The sequence below is a fragment of the Dunckerocampus dactyliophorus genome, chromosome 10 (genome assembly GCF_027744805.1).
Source record: "Dunckerocampus dactyliophorus isolate RoL2022-P2 chromosome 10, RoL_Ddac_1.1, whole genome shotgun sequence".
Classification (NCBI taxonomy): domain Eukaryota; kingdom Metazoa; phylum Chordata; class Actinopteri; order Syngnathiformes; family Syngnathidae; genus Dunckerocampus; species Dunckerocampus dactyliophorus.
The window spans coordinates 4543758-4561489 of NC_072828.1; the positions used below are offsets into that span (position 1 = coordinate 4543758).

General features: G+C 42.0%; 1 protein-coding gene across 6 annotated transcripts in view; it reads left to right on the forward strand.

Moving 5' to 3' along the window:
• The window catches only part of nhsa (Nance-Horan syndrome a (congenital cataracts and dental anomalies)), a 124219-nt gene that overhangs the window by 96560 nt on the left and 9927 nt on the right, over positions 1 to 17732 (forward strand). For 4 of the 6 annotated variants that reach the window (XM_054788744.1, XM_054788742.1, XM_054788746.1 and 1 more), the window contains exons 3-6: positions 6649 to 6782; positions 11624 to 11689; positions 14704 to 14899; positions 17572 to 17703. In XM_054788744.1, coding sequence (XP_054644719.1) covers positions 6649 to 6782; positions 11624 to 11689; positions 14704 to 14899; positions 17572 to 17703 — 528 coding nt within the window. Of the gene's footprint in view, positions 1 to 6648; positions 6783 to 11623; positions 11690 to 12803; positions 12976 to 14703; positions 14900 to 17571; positions 17704 to 17732 lie in introns of those variants that run through there. The other 2 variants (XM_054788743.1, XM_054788747.1) reach the window with 2 other exon arrangements.

Below are 17732 nucleotides of genomic sequence, written 5' to 3' on the forward strand. Positions count from 1 at the left end.
TTATTAGTATATATGTTTATGTGTTTATGTTTCTTATGTTCTTGTTCTTTCTTGTGTTTTCTTTCTTTTCTTGGGAGAATGAACAGAACAAGATTTTCATTGCATGGTATAACTGCTGTTTTACCATGCACATGACAATAAAACGCTCTTGAATCTTGAATATATATATATATGTATGTGTATGTGTATATATATATGCATATATGTATGTGTGTGTATATATATATATATATATATGCATATATGTATGTGTGTATATATATATATATATATATATGCATATATATGTGTGTGTATATATATATATGTGTGTGTGTATATATATATATATATATATATATACACACACACACACATATATATATATATATATATATATATATATATATATATATATATATATATATATATATATATGTGTACAGTCAAACTTGTCTATAGCAGCCACTAGAGGGAGTCTGCAAAAGTGGCCGCTATAGACAGGTGGCCTCTATAGACAGGTTGGCGTCCAGTTTGAATGTTGACCAGTAGAGGGAAAAAAAAGAAAAAAAGGGAAAAAAATAATAATAATAATGTTGACCAGTAGAGGACACTGCGGACTGCGGATAAAAGTTGTACAGCACTACTAGGCTTGTTATTATCATGGTTCATGGTTTTAATTCATCCTGAACATGCATATGAGTCAAACAGTAGCACATCACATAGTACAATTCACAATTTTGCATGTCCAAAAAGGAGTAGGAAGAAACAAAGCTTATTTAATCCTACCCCTCATCAGTTTCACATCAGTTGCAATACATTTATTCACCTCTTGTTCTTCCAAGTGTACTTTGTAGGTCTACATGACAATGTAGTGCAATCATAGCCAAGGTTTTTACTTACTAAAAGGAAGCTAGAGGCTTAATAATAACTGATAGAATATATCCACGACCCACAGAACAAAGCTGTGCTAGTAATGTCTTACGCTTGTTTTTTATATTTTACTTTTTACAGCTTTAGTTCATCAGGAAGTGATGGGAAGTGACGGTGGGCGTCCCGAGCAGGAGAGCTAGGCTCAGTGCTAGCTGTGAGTTTGGAGAGAGTTGGGAAGTGTGTTTATGTTGGCGTGGATGTAAAGTCCTGCAGTGTTCTCCGCTGTTAATAAAGCCATTAAAGTGCATCGGCGACGTGAGTCTCTCCTTCCCCACAACAAGCGGCATTACAGTATTGAGATATATATATATATATATATATATATATATATATATATATATATATTTATATTTATATACAGTAGACGCCCCTACAACGTAAATAATCCGTTCCGAGAACCTTTATGTTATAGGGTTTTTATGTTATACGAAGCGTAAAATACATGTAAATAGCCTAATCCACAGGTGTCAAACACAAGGCCCGGGGGTCAGATGTGGCCCGCCACATCATTTTGTGCGGCCGGCGAAACCCTTGGAATAATTCATGTCAATAATGCACTTCACTTCTGTCATTTTGACAGAAAAATTGTACTGCATGCGGTTCTTCTAAACGTCAGTATTATCTAATCATGCAGCAACATATTCCAAGCATTTTTCAAATACAAATGCTTGAATGTCTGCTTGTCACCATGACATTCTCACTTCACTTCTCGTTTCGAAGCAAGTTATCCATCAATTTGTTCGTAAAAATATAATAATCTAATGCATGGGCAACTGTGTGATAATATTATGAGGTTATATTCATATTTAGATTCATATATACTGACAGTTACAAGTGGTCCTCTGAGGGCAGCCGTAACTGCGATGTGGCCCTCAATGAAAATGAGTTTGACACCCCTGGCCTAATCCGTTCCAAGATCTTCCCAAACTCACACCTTTGGCACTTCAAAATATTCAAAGTCCACCAAATATGGTGAGAAAATATAAGAAAACAGCATAAACATAGTAGAGTAACATTCGAATATAAAATAAGGTAATAAATAAGATAACTGTAAATGAATAAAACTGAAAAAAAACAATCTTACCGTTCACGAGATCAGGAGCACGCAAGTGGAGGCAGGAGGAGGAGGGGGAGCCTGAGTCAAAACGCGACTCAAAGAGTGTAAGAGTCAGCTGGTTTCACAGACAAACGCACACGCACTACACGATAATGCTGTGTGCAAAATTTTAATTTGTAACTTAATTGTTTATAAGTTAGTTTAAGGGCGACTACGAAGACCAAGGGAGCTTGAAAGGAGCAGCCTGTCTATCACACACAAACACGGAAGCACTGGATACGTCAGGCAATGAGATGAGAGCGTAGGCGGTGCCCCGATCATCAGCCAATGAGATGAGAGCGTAGGCGGTGCCCCGATCATCAGCCAATGAGATGAGAGCGTAGGCGGTGCCCCGATCATCAGCCAATGAGATGAGAGCGTAGGTGGTGCTATGATAATCAGCCAATGAGAGCATAAAGCGTCAGAATTTGTGGATAACTTCCTGCTTCCTTTCGATCGACAACTTTTCCCTTTTTTCTTCTCCCTTACACTTGGTTTAGGGCCCATGACTACGGTCATTTTAACACAAAGAAAACTAAAGAAATTAAGAAGAGATTTCAATGTGTGCAAACTAGTTTAAGGGCGACTCTGATGAGGAAGGGAGCTCACATACAAACTTGGACGCGCTGGGTAAGTCAGCCAATGAGATAAGAGCGTAGGCGGTGCCACAATAATCAGCCAATGAGAGCGTGAAGCGTCAGAAGGCATCACCAAGTGTACTGTGTTAGTCTCTCTGTCGCTTATACCGACTTGACGCTTTGTTATATGGAATTCCTTGCGTAATACGATGCAAAAACTTTACATAAATTCTTTACGTTCAGTGGAATTTACGTAAAAGGAGGTTTACGTTATGCGAGGTACTACTGTATATGTACAGTATATATATATATATATATATATATATATATATATATATACTGCTCAAAAAAATTTGAGGAACACTTCAAAAACACATCAGATCTAAACTGGGGGGAAAATGATGTTGAATATCTTTCCTGATAATAAGAGGGTGATGTATTAGTAACAAACTGATGCCACATAATTTGATAGAAATGAAAATGATCACCCTATAGAGGGGGGAAATCAAAGACACCCCAAAAATGAAAGTGAAAAAATGATGCAGCACACTGGTTCATTTGGCTAAAATGTCATTGTAGCAACTCAAAATGATTCTCAGTAGTTTGTGTGGCCCCCACGTGCTTGTACGCATGCCTGACAACGTCGGGGCATGCTCCTAATGAGACCACGGATGGTGTCCTGGGGGATCTCCAACCAGATCTGGACCAGGGCATCAATGAGCTCCTGGACTGTCTGAGGAGCAACCTGGCGGCGCAGGATGGCCCTAAACATAATGTCTCAGAGGTGTTCTATTGGGTTTAGGTCAGGTGAACGTGGGGGCCAGTCAATGGTATCAATTCCTTCACCCTCTAGGAACTACCTGCATACACTAGCCACATGAGGTCGGGCATTGTCGTGGACCAGGAAGAACCCAGGTCCCACTGCACCAGCGTAGGTTCTGACAATGGGTGCAAGGATTTCATCCCGGTACCTAATAGCAGTCAGGATGCCATTATCTAACCTGTAGAGGTCTGTGCGTCCTTCCAGGGATATGCCTCCCCAGACCATCACTGACCCACCACCAAACCGGTCATGCGAATCATGTTGTAGGCAGCATAACATTCTCTACGACATCTCCAGACCCTTTCACGTCTGTCGCATGTGCTCAGGTTGAACTTGCTCTCATCAGGGAAGAGCACAGGGCACCAGTGGTGTAGTTGCCAATTCTGGTGGTCTATGGCAAATGCCAGTCGAGCTCTACGGTGCTGGGCAGTGAGCACAGGGCCCACTACAGGACGTCGGGCCCTCAGGCCACCCTCATGGAGCCTGTTTCTGATTGTTTGGTCAGAAACATTCACACCAGTGGCCTGTTGGAGATCATTTTGTAGGGCTCTGGCAGTGCTCATCCTGTTCCTCCTTGCACGAAGGAGCCGATACTGATCCTGCTGAGGGTTGAAAGGCCTTCTACGGCCCTGTCCAGCTCTCCTGGAGTAACTACCTGTCTCCTGGAATCTCCTCTATGCGTCCAGGTACCGCAGTGATGCCCTGGTCCAGATCTGGGAGGAGATCCCCCAGGACACCATCCGTAGTCTCATTAGGAGCATGCCCCGACGTTGTCAGGCATATATATATATACAGTATATACATATAAAGACCCTTTCCAAAAAATTTGAATGTCATGGAAAAGTTGTTTAATTTCCATAATTCCATTCAAAAAGTTAAACTTTCATAGATTATAGATTCAGGGCCCACAATTTAAACGATTTCAAGTATTTATTTGTTTATTTTTACATAATTTGTGCTTCCAGCTCATTAAACCCACAAAAACAGGAATTCAAAAAATTAGAATACTGTGAAGAAATCAGCCCAAATTTTGCAGGGCATGAATGTTTTAAACTGAGTGTCACACACTAATCATCTACTAAACTCAAATCACCTGCAGAGGCTTCCCCAGGTGTCATTAAATTGCTTCAGTTTGGTTCAATTGTCTCAGTTCGGTTCAATATGGGGAAGACTGGAGATGCAGATTTCATCTTCCAGCAGGACCTGGCCCCTGCCCATACCGCCAGAAGCACCAAAACCTGGTTTGATGCCCAAAGCATATATTTGCTAACATTAGCTGGGATGGTAACAATGTGGGATCAAGCTACACTGGCAGAGTGTGCCAGGCTCGGACTTATCAACAAAAAGACAACAATTAGGACCCCATACAGATAGCTACAGCTGACCCATGATATAGATCACCTTTCAAGGGGAACTGTCATCACAAGAATTCATGAACTATATGGTAATGAAAATGCAACGACATTGGACCAGCTGACCAAAGTTTGTTGCACTGACAGGAGACCACTGGACAGCAGTAAGCAACCATACTTTTATCTCAAACTAAAATTGAAGCCAATAGGAGTACTTCAGTAGATAAAGTCTACTTAATTAAGCCCAAAGTAAATGTGTGATTAGACTCACTCATGGCGGCGCCGGTAAAAAAAAAAAAAAAATCATGATTGTGATTAATCATGATTAATGTGATTAACTTGATTAAATTGTTAATCCATTGACAGCACTACTAAAAATATAATTTAACGAGACAATAAACAAAATGTAGACGGGACCAATTATACTCATTTGCGGCCCTTTGTGTTGAGTTCTAGACTCCTATAGAGCAGCTACACACGATAACCCACACAGAAAGCTTTCTGGATCTTCCATACTCTGTGCCTCTTCCTGCAGTGTTTCATTGGGTTTCCTGCCTCCCACCCAAACGGTCTGTAATTTACTCCACGTGCCACCGCTTTGATTGGTCACATTCCCTCTGCTCGCGGTATGCGCACTCTATAATGCTACACAGACAACCGCTTTTGTCAGATTACTTACACAAAATAAACATAGCTAGGACACTGAAATTGTTACTTATAGCTTGGTCTTCTGACTCTTCGACACAACCAAGTAAAGTTGGAAAGGTGTCAGACTTCAGCAACAGTTTGGTGGATAGTCCAGCTTCGTATTGGCCCATGTTCACAAAACAATCCCGTGTGAAGGGCCGTTGATAAATGAGCATATTTTCTCTTTCTGCCCGGGAACCAGCAAATCCAACCACTTCTGCCTGATGCTTGCCTCTTTAGGCACACCCCAACAAACATTTCCTGGGAGCCATACGTGCTGACATGGTGAACAGAACAGAGCGAAGCAGAGCGGGGGCAGGCCTACAGCGTTTGCCTGGGCATGCCCATATGCCATACATTTATAGGCCAGAAAAGCATAATAGGTACCCTTTAAAAAAAAAAAAAGGAAAAGGACGTCCAGCAGTAACTTTACAAAATTAAAGTAAAAATATTAAGAGTAAATATGTTATAATCTAGTGCCCTGCGATAGGCTCCACAATACCCCCGCGACCCTAATGAGGATAAGCGGCATAGAAAACAGATAGATAGATGGATGGATGGATGGATGTTATAATCTATGTAGAAAAAGTAATAATTTTATGTGAATAACGTCGTAATATTATGAGGAAAAGGTTTTTCACCTGTTGGACAAAGCTCCTTCGCTGGAAAATCATTTGAACACACCTGCTGTATAGTATGTAGTTTATAGCAGGGGTCACCAACGTTTTTCCTTGTGAGAGTTACTTTTACGAAATGAAAATGGCCAAGAGCTACTCATTTTTGTAACATTTATTTTTAGAGCTTATTTTAAACCCAAACAAAGCGAATATGCTTGTTTTACCAGAACATTAACAAAATGCTGGTGTCCACAACTCACATTTTGTATTTCAGAATGCATTTCTTTCTACTGTTCTTTCATTATTAACTGAAAACCTGAATGAAAAGCAGGCTTGCGGGCACCTCATGTGGTCGTGGGGGGCTACCTGGTGCCCGCGGGCACCACGTTGGTGACCCCTGGTTTATAGTATAGTATATAATACAGTTTATAACTCAATTTTAAGACATGTAGTGAAGCCTGCTTTTACAAGGTGGCGTTTTAAAGATTGCTTTTGAAAGTTGGTGAAAGAGATGTTTGTCGTGTTTGACGTTTTGTAGTGTTTGACGTTTGTGGAAATCATGTTGTTGTTGTCGTTGTTACAGATCATGAGAGGAGACGATGGTCCAGCAGGGAGGGGCAAGTCACCATCTCCATCTCGGCTCTGCCCCCCATGCCCATGTACCCATCGACGCCCATCGCCCGGAGGAAAGCCAAGAAGGGCGCACGCCTGACGTGGGTAAGGAAGCTACCTTTTTCCACAATGCATTACAAAGGAGCGTTTGTGTTTGGTATTATGATGATGGATTGTAAAAAGTACCTGGGTAAAGGAGCGTTTGTGTTTGGTAGTATGATAGTGAAGTGAAGAGAAGCATTAAGTCTAGTATTTTTGCTTTGTTGTTGACAATTTTACAGAGCAGCTGGAAACGTGAATTTCTCTTGGAGATAAATGAAGTATCTATCTATCTGTAAAAAGTACTGTATATGGGTAAAGGAGCGTTTGTATTCATGGATGACAAGGAAGTGTAAAAAGTACATGGGTAAAGGAGCGTTTGTGTTTGGTAGTATGACGATGATGTGTAAAAAGTAAAAAGTGTTTATGTATAATGATGAAGTATAAAAAGTACATGGGTAAAAGAGTGTTTGTGTTTATGTATAATGATGAAGTATAAAAAGTACATGGGTAAAGGAGTGTTTGTGTTTATGTATGATGATGAAGTATAAAAAGTACGTGGGTAAAGGAGTGTTTGTGTATATGTATAATGATGAAGTGTAAAAAGTACATGGGTAAAGGAGTGTTTGTGTTTATGTATAATGATGAAGTATAAAAAGTACATGGGTAAAGGAGTGTTTGTGTTTATGTATGATGATGAAGTATAAAAAGTACATGGGTAAAGGAGTGTTTGTGTTTATGTATAATGATGAAGTGTAAAAAGTACATGGGTAAAGGAGTGTTTGTGTTTATGTATAATGATGAAGTATAAAAAGTACATGGGTAAAGGAGTGTTTGTGTTTATGTATGATGATGAAGTATAAAAAGTACATGGGTAAAGGAGTGTTTGTGTTTATGTATAATGATGAAGTGTAAAAAGTACATGGGTAAAGGAGTGTTTTTGTTCATGTATGATGATGAAGTATAAAAAGTACATGGGTAAAGGAGTGTTTGTGTTTGTTTATGTATGATGATGAAGTATAAAAAGTACATGGGTAAAGGAGTGTTTGTGTTTATGTATGATGATGAAGTGTATATGTATGATGATGAAGTGTAAAAAGTACATGGGTGAAGGAGTGTTTGTGTTTATGTATGATGATGAAGTGTAAAAAGTACATGGGTAAAAGAGTGTTTGTGTATAATGATGAAGTATAAAAAGTACATGGGTAAAGGAAGACCCTGATGAATAAACACATAAGGAGAGACCGCACCTCACCCAGACGTGGGATACCGGGGCCTCACCCTGGAGCCAGGCCTGGGGGAGGGGCTCGCAGGTGAGCGCCTGGTGGTCGGCCTCTCACCCGTGGGGCCCGGCCGGGCTCAGCCCGAACAAGCCACACGGGATCTCCTCCCCGTAGACCCACCACCTGCGGGGGCAAGCATAAGGGTCCGGTGCATTGCGCTTTGGGCGGCGGTCGAGGGCGAGCGCCTAGGCGACCTGGTCTTCGGCGGCCAAATCTGGTTCTTGGGACATGGAATGTTACTTCTCTGGCGGGGAAGGAGCCCGAACTTGTGAGAGAGGTTGAGACATTCTGACTAGATATAGTCGGACTCACCTCTACCCACAGTTTGGGTTCTGGATCCAAACTCCTCGAGAGGGGCTGGACCTTGTTCTACTCTGGAGTTGCTGCAGGGGAGAGGCGGCGAGCTGGTGTGGGCTTATTAATAGCCCCCCGGCTCGGTGCCTCCGTGTTGGAGTCATCCCCGGTGAACGAGAGGGTCATTTCCCTACGCCTCTGGGTTGGGGAAAGGGTCCTGACTGTCGTTTGTGCGTACGCGCCGAACGGTAGTTCAGAGTACCCAGCCTTCCTGGAGTCCATCAGAAGGGTGCTGGAGAGGCACCTGTTTGGCCGGTTTGGCAGAGTCACCTGTCCGTCGAGTCTTCAGCTCTCACCTCCGGCAGAGCTTCGCCTGCATCCCGGGGGAGGACAAGGATATTGAGTCCGAATGGGCTCTATACCGTGCCTCCATTGCTGAGGCAGCCGATTGGAGCTGCGGCCACAAGGTGGTCAGTGCCAGTCGTGGCGGCAAACCCCGAACCCGATGGTGGACACCAGAGGTCAGGGCTGCCGACAAGCTGAAGAAGGAGTCCTATCGAGCATGGATGGCTTGTGGGACTCCAGGGGCAGCTGACAGGTACCGGCAGGCCAAGCGGCACGCGGCTTCGGCGGTGGTCGAGGCAAAAACTCGGGTGTGGGAGGAGTTCGGTGAGGCCATGGAAAACGACTTTTGGTCGGCCTCGAAGAGGTTCTGGCAAACCGTCCGGCGCCTCAGAAAGGGGAAGCAGTGCCCGGTTCACACTGTTTACAGTGGGGACGGGGGACTGCTGACCTTGACTGAGGATATAGTTGGGCAGTGGAAGGAATACTTTGAGGCCCTTCTCAATCCCACTGACATACTTTCCATAGAGGAAGCAGAGGCTGAGGACATGAACGCGGACAGTTCCATCACCGTGGCTGAGGTATCTGGGGTAGTCAAAACGTTCCCCAGTGGCAAAGCTCCGGGGGCGGACGGGTTTCGCCCTGAATTCCTCAAGGCTCTGGATGTTGAGGGACTGTCTTGGCTGACACGTCTCTTCAACATTGCGTGGAAGTCGGGAACAGTACCTCTGGATTGGCAGACTGGGGTGGTGGTCCCCCTTTTCAAGAAGGGTGACCAGAGGGTGTGTTCCAACTATAGGGGGATCACATTCCTCAGCCTCCTTGGGAAAGTCTATTCTAGGGTGCTGGAGAGAAGGGTATGACCGTTAATCGAACCTCGGCTACAGGAGGTGCAATGTGGTTTTCGTCCTGGTCGTGGAACACTGGACCAGCTCTACACTCTTGTAAGGGTACTGGAGGGTACTTGGGAGTTTGCCCAAAACTCCCAACCGGTCTACATGTGCTTTGTAGACCTGGAAAAGGCATTTGGCCGTGTCCTTTGCGGTGTCCTGTGGGTTGTGCTCCAGGAGTATGGGATTGTTGGCGCGCTACTACGTGCCATTCAGTCCTTGTACAACCGGAGCAGGAGCCTGGTTCGCATTGCCAGTAGTAAGTCAAGCCCGTTTCCGGTGAACGTTGGCCTCCGCCAAGGCTGCCCTTTGTCACCGATTCTGTTCATAATTTCCATGGACAGAATTTCTAGGCGCAGCCAAGGTGTCGAGGGAGTCCAGCTCGGGGGCCTTAGGATCTCATTTCTGCTATTTGCAGACGATGTGGTCCTGATGGCCTCATCAAGCTGTGACCTGCAGCGTTTACTGGGACGGTTTGCATCTGAGTGTGAAGCTTCTGGGATGAGACTCAGCACCTCCAAATCCGAGGCCATGGTTCTCAGTCGGAAAAGGGTGGATTGCTCCCTCCGGGTTGGGAATGAGGTCCTGCCCCAGGTGGAGGAGTTCAAGTATCTCGGGGTCTTGTTCACGAGTGAGGGAAGGTTGGAGCGTGAGGTCGATAGGCGGATCGGCGCAGCGTCTGCAGTAATGCGGCCACTGTACCGGACCGTCGTGGTGAAGAGAGAGCTGAGCCGGAAGGCAAAGCTTTCAATTTACCGTTCGATCTATGTTCCCACCCTCACCTATGACCTTTGGGTCGTGACCAAAAGAACGAGATCGCGGATACAAGCGGCTGAAATGAGTTTTCTTCGTAGGGTGGCGGGACTCACCCTAAGAGATAGGGTGAGGAGCTCGGTCATCCGGGAGAAGCTCAGAGTAGAGCCGCTGCTCCTTCACATTGAGATGAGCCAGCTGAGGCATCTAGTCCGGATGCCTCCCGGACGCCTCCCTGGTGAGGTGTTTCGGGCATGCCCAGCCGGGAGAAGGCCCCAGGGAAGACCTAGGACACGCTGGAGGGATTATGTCTCACAGCTGGCCTGGGAACGCCTTGGTGTCCTCCCGGTGGAGCTGGAGGAGGTGGTCGGGGACCGGGAAGTCTGGGCTTTCCTACTAAGACTGTTGCGCCTGCAACCCGGACCCGGATAAGCGGAGGAAAATGGAATGGGTAAAGGAGTGTTTGTGTTTATGTATAATGAAGTGTAAAAAGTACAGTGTTTGTGTTCATGTATGATGATGAAGTATAAAAAGTACATGGGTAAAGGAGTGTTTGTGTTTACTGTATGTATAATGATGAAGTATAAAAAGTACATGGGTAAAGGAGTGTTTTTGTTCATGTATGATGATGAAGTATAAAAAGTACATGGGTAAAGGAGTGTTTGTGTTTGTTTATGTATGATGATGAAGTATAAAAAGTACATGGGTAAAGGAGTGTTTGTGTTTACTGTATGTATAATGATGAAGTATAAAAAGTACATGGGTAAAGGAGTGTTTGTGTTTGTTTATGTATGATGATGACGTGTAAAAAGTACATGGGTAAAGGAGTGTTTGTGTTTGTTTATGCATGATGATGAAGTATAAAAAGTACATGGGTAAAGGAGTGTTTGTGTTCATGTATGATGATGAAGTATAAAAAGTACATGGGTAAAGGAGTGTTTGTGTTCATGTATGATGATGAAGTATAAAAAGTACATGGGTAAAGGAGTGTTTGTGTTCATGTATGATGATGAAGTATAAAAAGTACATGGGTAAAGGAGTGTTTGTGTTTACTGTATGTATAATGATGAAGTATAAAAAGTACATGGGTAAAGGAGTGTTTGTGTTTATGTATGATGATGAAGTAGATGTTCAAAGATGGACGCAGGAAAGATGTAAGCTTTGTAGTCCAATGTTCCTTCCTCATGGACACCTAATTTACATCCTGACCACACCACCTTTCCGCAGCCAAAAACCCGTCCTCCTTGTTACGTTTTTGTGTCTGTGAAGTATCTCCATGTTCATTTGTTGTTCTTTTTACTGTCATGTTTGTGGTTTTTTGCTTTTATTTTCTTTTTCAATTCAGTTCCAAACCAACACCCGCTCGCCCTCCCCCACCGAATGTTGCCACTTCTCCCCCTGGAACACAAAGGTACTGCTGAACCCACCCCACCACACCTACCCACTTCCTGTTGGTCTCCTGACTTCTTCATCTTCTTCTTTCTTCCTTCTTGTTTGTCTCCTTATTCCTTCTGCTTCCTTCTTTTTCTTCTAAATCTCCTTTCTTTCTTTCTTTCTTTCTTTCTTTCTTTCTTTCTTTCTTTCTTTCTTTCTTTCTCTTCTTCCTCCTTCTTCATCTCCTTCTTCCTCTTCTTTATCAACTTCTTCATCTTCTTTGGTCCTTTCTTACTTCTTTTCATTTCTTCTTTCTTCTTCTTTTTCATCTCCTTCTTCATCTCCTTCTTACTTATTCTTCATCTCCATCTTCCTTCTTTTTTTCCACCTCCTTACTTTCTTCTTCTTCTTCTTCTTCTTCTTCTTCTTTCTTCTTTGTCTTCTTTTTCATCTGCTTTCTTCTTTTTCCATTTTTCTTTCTTCTTCTTCTTCATTTCCTTCTTATTCATCATCTCATTCTTTCTTGCTTCTTCATCTTCTTCCTTCCTCTTGGTCTCCTTCTGCCTTCTTCTTCTTCATCCCATTCTTCATTCTTCCTTCTTACTCCTTTCTTTATTTTTTTCCTTCTTCTTCTTCATCTTCATCTTCCTTCTTCTTCTCAACTCATTTCTTTCTTCATCTCCTTTATTTCTTCTTCTTCACATTCTCCTTTTCATCTCCTTCCTTCTTTGTCTTTCTATTTCTTTTCCATTGTCTTTCCTTCTTTGTTTCCTTTTTTCTTCTTCTCATTCATCTCTTTCTTTTTCCTTCTTTCTACTTCTTCTTCTCCTCATGGTCATCACAGTGATGTTATTTAACAGCAGCGTGTGTGTGTGTGTGTGTTGCGTGTGATTACCCACGCAACACAGTTGCCCTCTGACCTCCACCTGTTGAGTCAGCATGAAGGCATGACATCCTCTCTCTTTTTCTTCTTCTTTTTCAAATGTCCTCCTCCATCAGCCAATGGGCGTTTTTCCTGTCGCTTAGTGAGGAGAAGTTTCCAAGGAAACGTTTTGTTGGTATTTTTTGTGGCGGGGTGTCGCTGCAAAGGGAACACAAAAGCTGGAGAGCAGGCTTTCAACTGGGCGGAGTTGGGTGGAGAAGGGGGGGTGTTAGTGGGAGCGTTAGGAACCAGTTTGATTCCCAGTTTGACTGCCGGTGCTGGAAGCTGAAAGTAAGAGCTTTTAACATGGGATGGATTGTGATGTGAATGTGACGGACAGAAGAAGAAGGAGACTCTGAATAACCGGGACACGACTGGGGAGACCAACGTGTTCCAAAGGGGTGCGTTGCGGCTACAAACATTACATTGTTAGCATCTTTTCCATCACATTTGACACTGCTGTTCTTTCTGCCTTTTCCTTCCTGCATGAAACGGCTGAGTGGAACACGGAGGAACCTCCAAAGTTGCAACCCTAAATTTTCCCAAAAAATGTCCTTTCAAGTCCATTCATCTGTTCCAGGGTCAAACTGCAGCCTTCCTAAAACTTTTAGCACCCGCGCAGGCAACAATTCAGGGAGAAAAAAAACAAAAAACATCTAAATTAACCACCATATGTGTTTACAAAGAAGTGGACAGAGGAACGATTGCTAAAGGCAAGTTGACTTCCATCGCATCATGTTTTAAACATTCCTAACCTCACGCAAAGATGTATGTAATGTAAAGAGAAGTTAACATGCATAATGAAACCTAAAATCAATACATGAGACTCACTCTCAGCGTGAGAGACAATGATCACCAAAGGCCAGTCGACTTCCAGTATCAACTTTTATTCCCATATTTCCACTTTAGTCTCACAGTATGAACTTTTTCCCCAACCCAATTTTCCAAAAATTACAACTTCAATTACAACTTGTTTTGTTTCTTATATTTTTGCGTCTTTTTAAAAAAAAGAAAAAATTCCTTTTAATATTGCTTTTTTCAAATTGCTTGTTGAACTTTTTTCTCGTTAGAATGCAACTATTACTACTTTATTCTCGTAAAATTTTTGCAGTTTTTTTCCATTTCTGCTGTTTTTTTTAAATTGTCCAAATATTACAACATTCTTCATGTAAATTTTCCTCTCATAATTTTATAACTTTATTTCCATGATATTTTGATTTTGTTCCCATAATAACTTTTTCCCTAAACTAATTTGCCAAACATTACAATTTAATATTGTTGCGTCTCTTTTTTTTTTTCTTTAATATTTCAACAACTATGGTACTAAATTATCATTTGTAAAACTTTTAAAATTGCAACTTTTTTTCTCATTGGAATGTGGCTGTTTACTCTTAATATTTTGACTTTATTTTTGTAAAATTTTTGTGACTTTTTTCAATGTCTTGTTTCCCCCCCCCCCCAAGTATTACAGCTTTATTCTTTGTTTTGTTGTCATCATAGTACAACTTTTATTTTTTCTTTAATATTTAAATTTTATGCTAAAATGGCATTATTATTTATTATTTATTATTGTAAAAGTATGACTTTTTTCCCGTTAGATTACAACTTTTTTTCTCCTAATATTTTGACTTTATTTTTGCTTTTGTTGTTGTTGTCTTTTTTTTTTTGTTTTCTTCTCTTATATTTTTAGAATGTGCTATGGCCAATAAAATGAGTCAATAAAAAAACAGCTGCGTGCCACAAATGGCCCCGGGCCATACTTTGGACACCCCCGACCTAAATGCTATGCTAAAATCTAAAAACTCTGATCATCAACATATAGTGTTGGGGGGATTTGTGTGTGTGTGTGTGTGTGTGTGTGTGTGTGTGTGTGTGACTTTCCTACATCGCTATCAGTTCCATTTCCTGTTTTATGGTTATCATGATACTTCTTTAGGGGTTCCACTGTTACTGCTGCATGTGCTCTTGTTTCCATGGTGAAATCTACTACATTCCTATTTCAGCTCAGCTCCTTTGAGGCCTTGTGAATGCTAACTTTGCTAGCGGCCGCACGGCTCTGCATGCAGGCCCGTAATTATAATAATTCGAATAGAAATAATTCATAATCTAGTGACGTCTATCCCTTGCAGGCCGCACCCTCGGACCCCGCAGACTGTGACGGGGCGTCACTGGGTCATCGCTCCAAGCTGCCCGTCCCGAACACGCCCAGCACCCTGGACAAGCAGACCAACTGGTCCGCCGCCCTGCCCCTGCCGACACCCGAGGAGAGAATGAAATGCGATTCGCGAGTGATCAACTCTTGTGTCATCCCCATCAATGTGACCGGTAAAGTCAAGCGGCTCCTTTGGCATCCTTCTCTCTCGCCCGGCAATTACAATTTTGGTGGCTTTTCACACTGTTTGGGCTTTGGAAAGCAGGGTTGTGATTATTAGAAGCTTAAATCAGACACCAACCGAGCTAGCAGGCCAGGCTAACTGTTTCCTCACACTCTTGGCTATGCCATGATACACAGACTTAGCTCAGACTTGACAGTTTCGTCTGTTTATTTATTTATTTTTTAAAATACTTGGTATACACTTTTTCCCATACCTTCATTTACTGCACCGCCACAGATAGATTTGGCGCCACCTGTCAGCGCCAAATCTACTTGTGGCGCTCCAAATTGATTTGTGGCAGGCACTGTAAGATGATCTTAGCATGGCAAGTGGATAAAAATATCAGTTGAATCAACTGTCAATAGAGTCACTAGAACACAAATTTCATAAACAAATATACAAATTGAATATATAATATAATAATAGAATAACAACATATAATAATTATTATTATTTTATTAAAAGTATTTTTTTGTTTTTAGTTTAGTTTATCAAGGACAGTGTGCAGTTTCATTAAAAAGATGTCTGCACCAGATTTAGCTCAGAGCTAATTTCCATCTGCAGCCCTCAATTAAAGCAACTCCAACCCAATCCCAGCTGCACAACAAATTTATACTAAACAATTGAGAAAACATACAAATACAATACTAAAATGATAATAATGATATAGCAACTATTATAATAATAATAAGAAAAACTATAATATTTTAAAGCATTAAACAAAGTACAATAACAAAATGTATCATTCTTATCAGTTATCATTGTTAAAGCTAATAATAATATGCAGTTATTATAAAAATATATTCTTAAATTTTTTTATATTATGTGTTAATTCTAAAAATATATATTATTGTAATATATAATTTCTTTCAAAATTAAATCAACCAATGTCAATCAATATCAACCAATATCGATTGAATGTGTCCAGGCAGTCTTTGTAGATTATTTTGACATGAATTTGAATATATAACACCAACAATATTTATCATTATTATCATCACTTATCATCATTACCGCTAGTAATAACAATAATAATCGGAATATATCCATCCATCTTCTCTGCCGCTTATCCTCACTAGGGTTGCGGGAGCCTCACTGGAGCCTACAACGCATGCGCATAAGTCTGTCGTTTTCCACTTTCCAAGGCCCTTCTAGACTTACGAGGAAGTGGAATTATCTGCGAGTCATTTTGTAGTATAATACAACAAAATATCAGGAGAATGTCTGCCGGGGTGAGTCATGCCAGTCCATATATTCAGATATTATGTTGGCCTGTTATCAAAGCTCACTTCTGGTCATATGACGGCAACAGATCGGTGATGTCATCGTTTTCAAAAAGCAGCCGATTTGCTTGTCTACACGGAAACGACATGCCGGCATTTTCAGAATTTTTCCTCTCTGGAAACCATTTTCAAAAAATACCGTATCAGAGCACCCAGAACGCCATTTCTGTGTGGATGAGAGGCTGAAATGATAAATCCACACGGAAACGGCATTCTGGGTGCCCTGAAACAGTATTTTTTTTAAACTGCTTCCAGAGTCGGAAAATCTGAAAATGCCGGCTTATCAATTTCGTGTGGACAGCCGACACCGTTTTTTTACGAAAACGATGTCACCGACCCAGCGCCAGTCGCCGTCACGTGACCAGAAGTGAGCTTTGACGACAAGCCAACTTAATATCTGAATATTTCGACTGACATAACTCACCCCAGTTGACATTCTCTTAATATTTTGTTGTCTTATAATTATACTCCATAATGACTTGCAGAAGTAATTCTACTTCTCGGAAGTCTAGATGGCCCTTGGAAAGCAGAAGATGATGGACTTATGCACATGCATTCTTTCTTCTTCCAATGTTTGGAGTGTCACGTGGTTCCGTCTGCATTTCTGTTCACAGCGCTTACACGTACAGTAGGTGTGCCTTGTGTATTACATCGTTATCACTATTACTAATTAATCCGTCACATTGTGGATGCAATTTTTGCAGGATCGTTCCTGTGTGGACAAGGCCTAAGACTCTTTGCTATGCTGTTATGCTACTTCTCGTTAGACCTGGACAGATTTGCTTTGCCTTATCCGTAACAAATCCATAGTGTCGTTACATCCTAATAAAGGGTGTTTTTCTGTTGTTGTTGAATGCATTAGTAAGCAAACAGTCACATGACATCACTGGGCAACATAGAAATAATGGCTCGGACATGACAAAATATAAGTGGCACCCAGAAAAAGAAAAAGGGAAAAAAAGGAGTGTTCAAGTCAGGCTTTTGTCTTATTTGGATGCCTTTTTTGTGTGACAGCGTGACATGAATGCCAATGAGTTGTGTCCAAAGAGCTGAAAAGAACATTATTGACTCCCGCTTTCTCCGAAGGGGCAGTTGCAGGCCAAATTCCAAAAAATTCCACATAGTAAGCAAAGTGGAGCGATCGCCATGGTGCTGAGTCACATGACGCTCACGGCAAAACAAATAGTTTGCAGTCTTATTGCCACACTTGCTGAGCAGCTACTGGGGGTTTTACTTCCACAACATTCGCTCCAGCTTGGTGTCTTTTTCTTGTTTTACGAGACAAAGTGTCCCTCACATGGTCCCCCCCACACCCACCCTCCCCGCCTGCTTTTTGCAGGCGTCGGCTTCGACAGAGACGCTAGTGTGCGCTGCTCGCTCGTCCACTCGCATTCTTTGCTTCAGAGGAGGAGGAAGCTGAGGAGACGAAGGACAGTGGCCGGCGTCCCCAGACAGGTGCAACTGGATTTAGGTATGTTATTATTCATTTATCACTTCAAG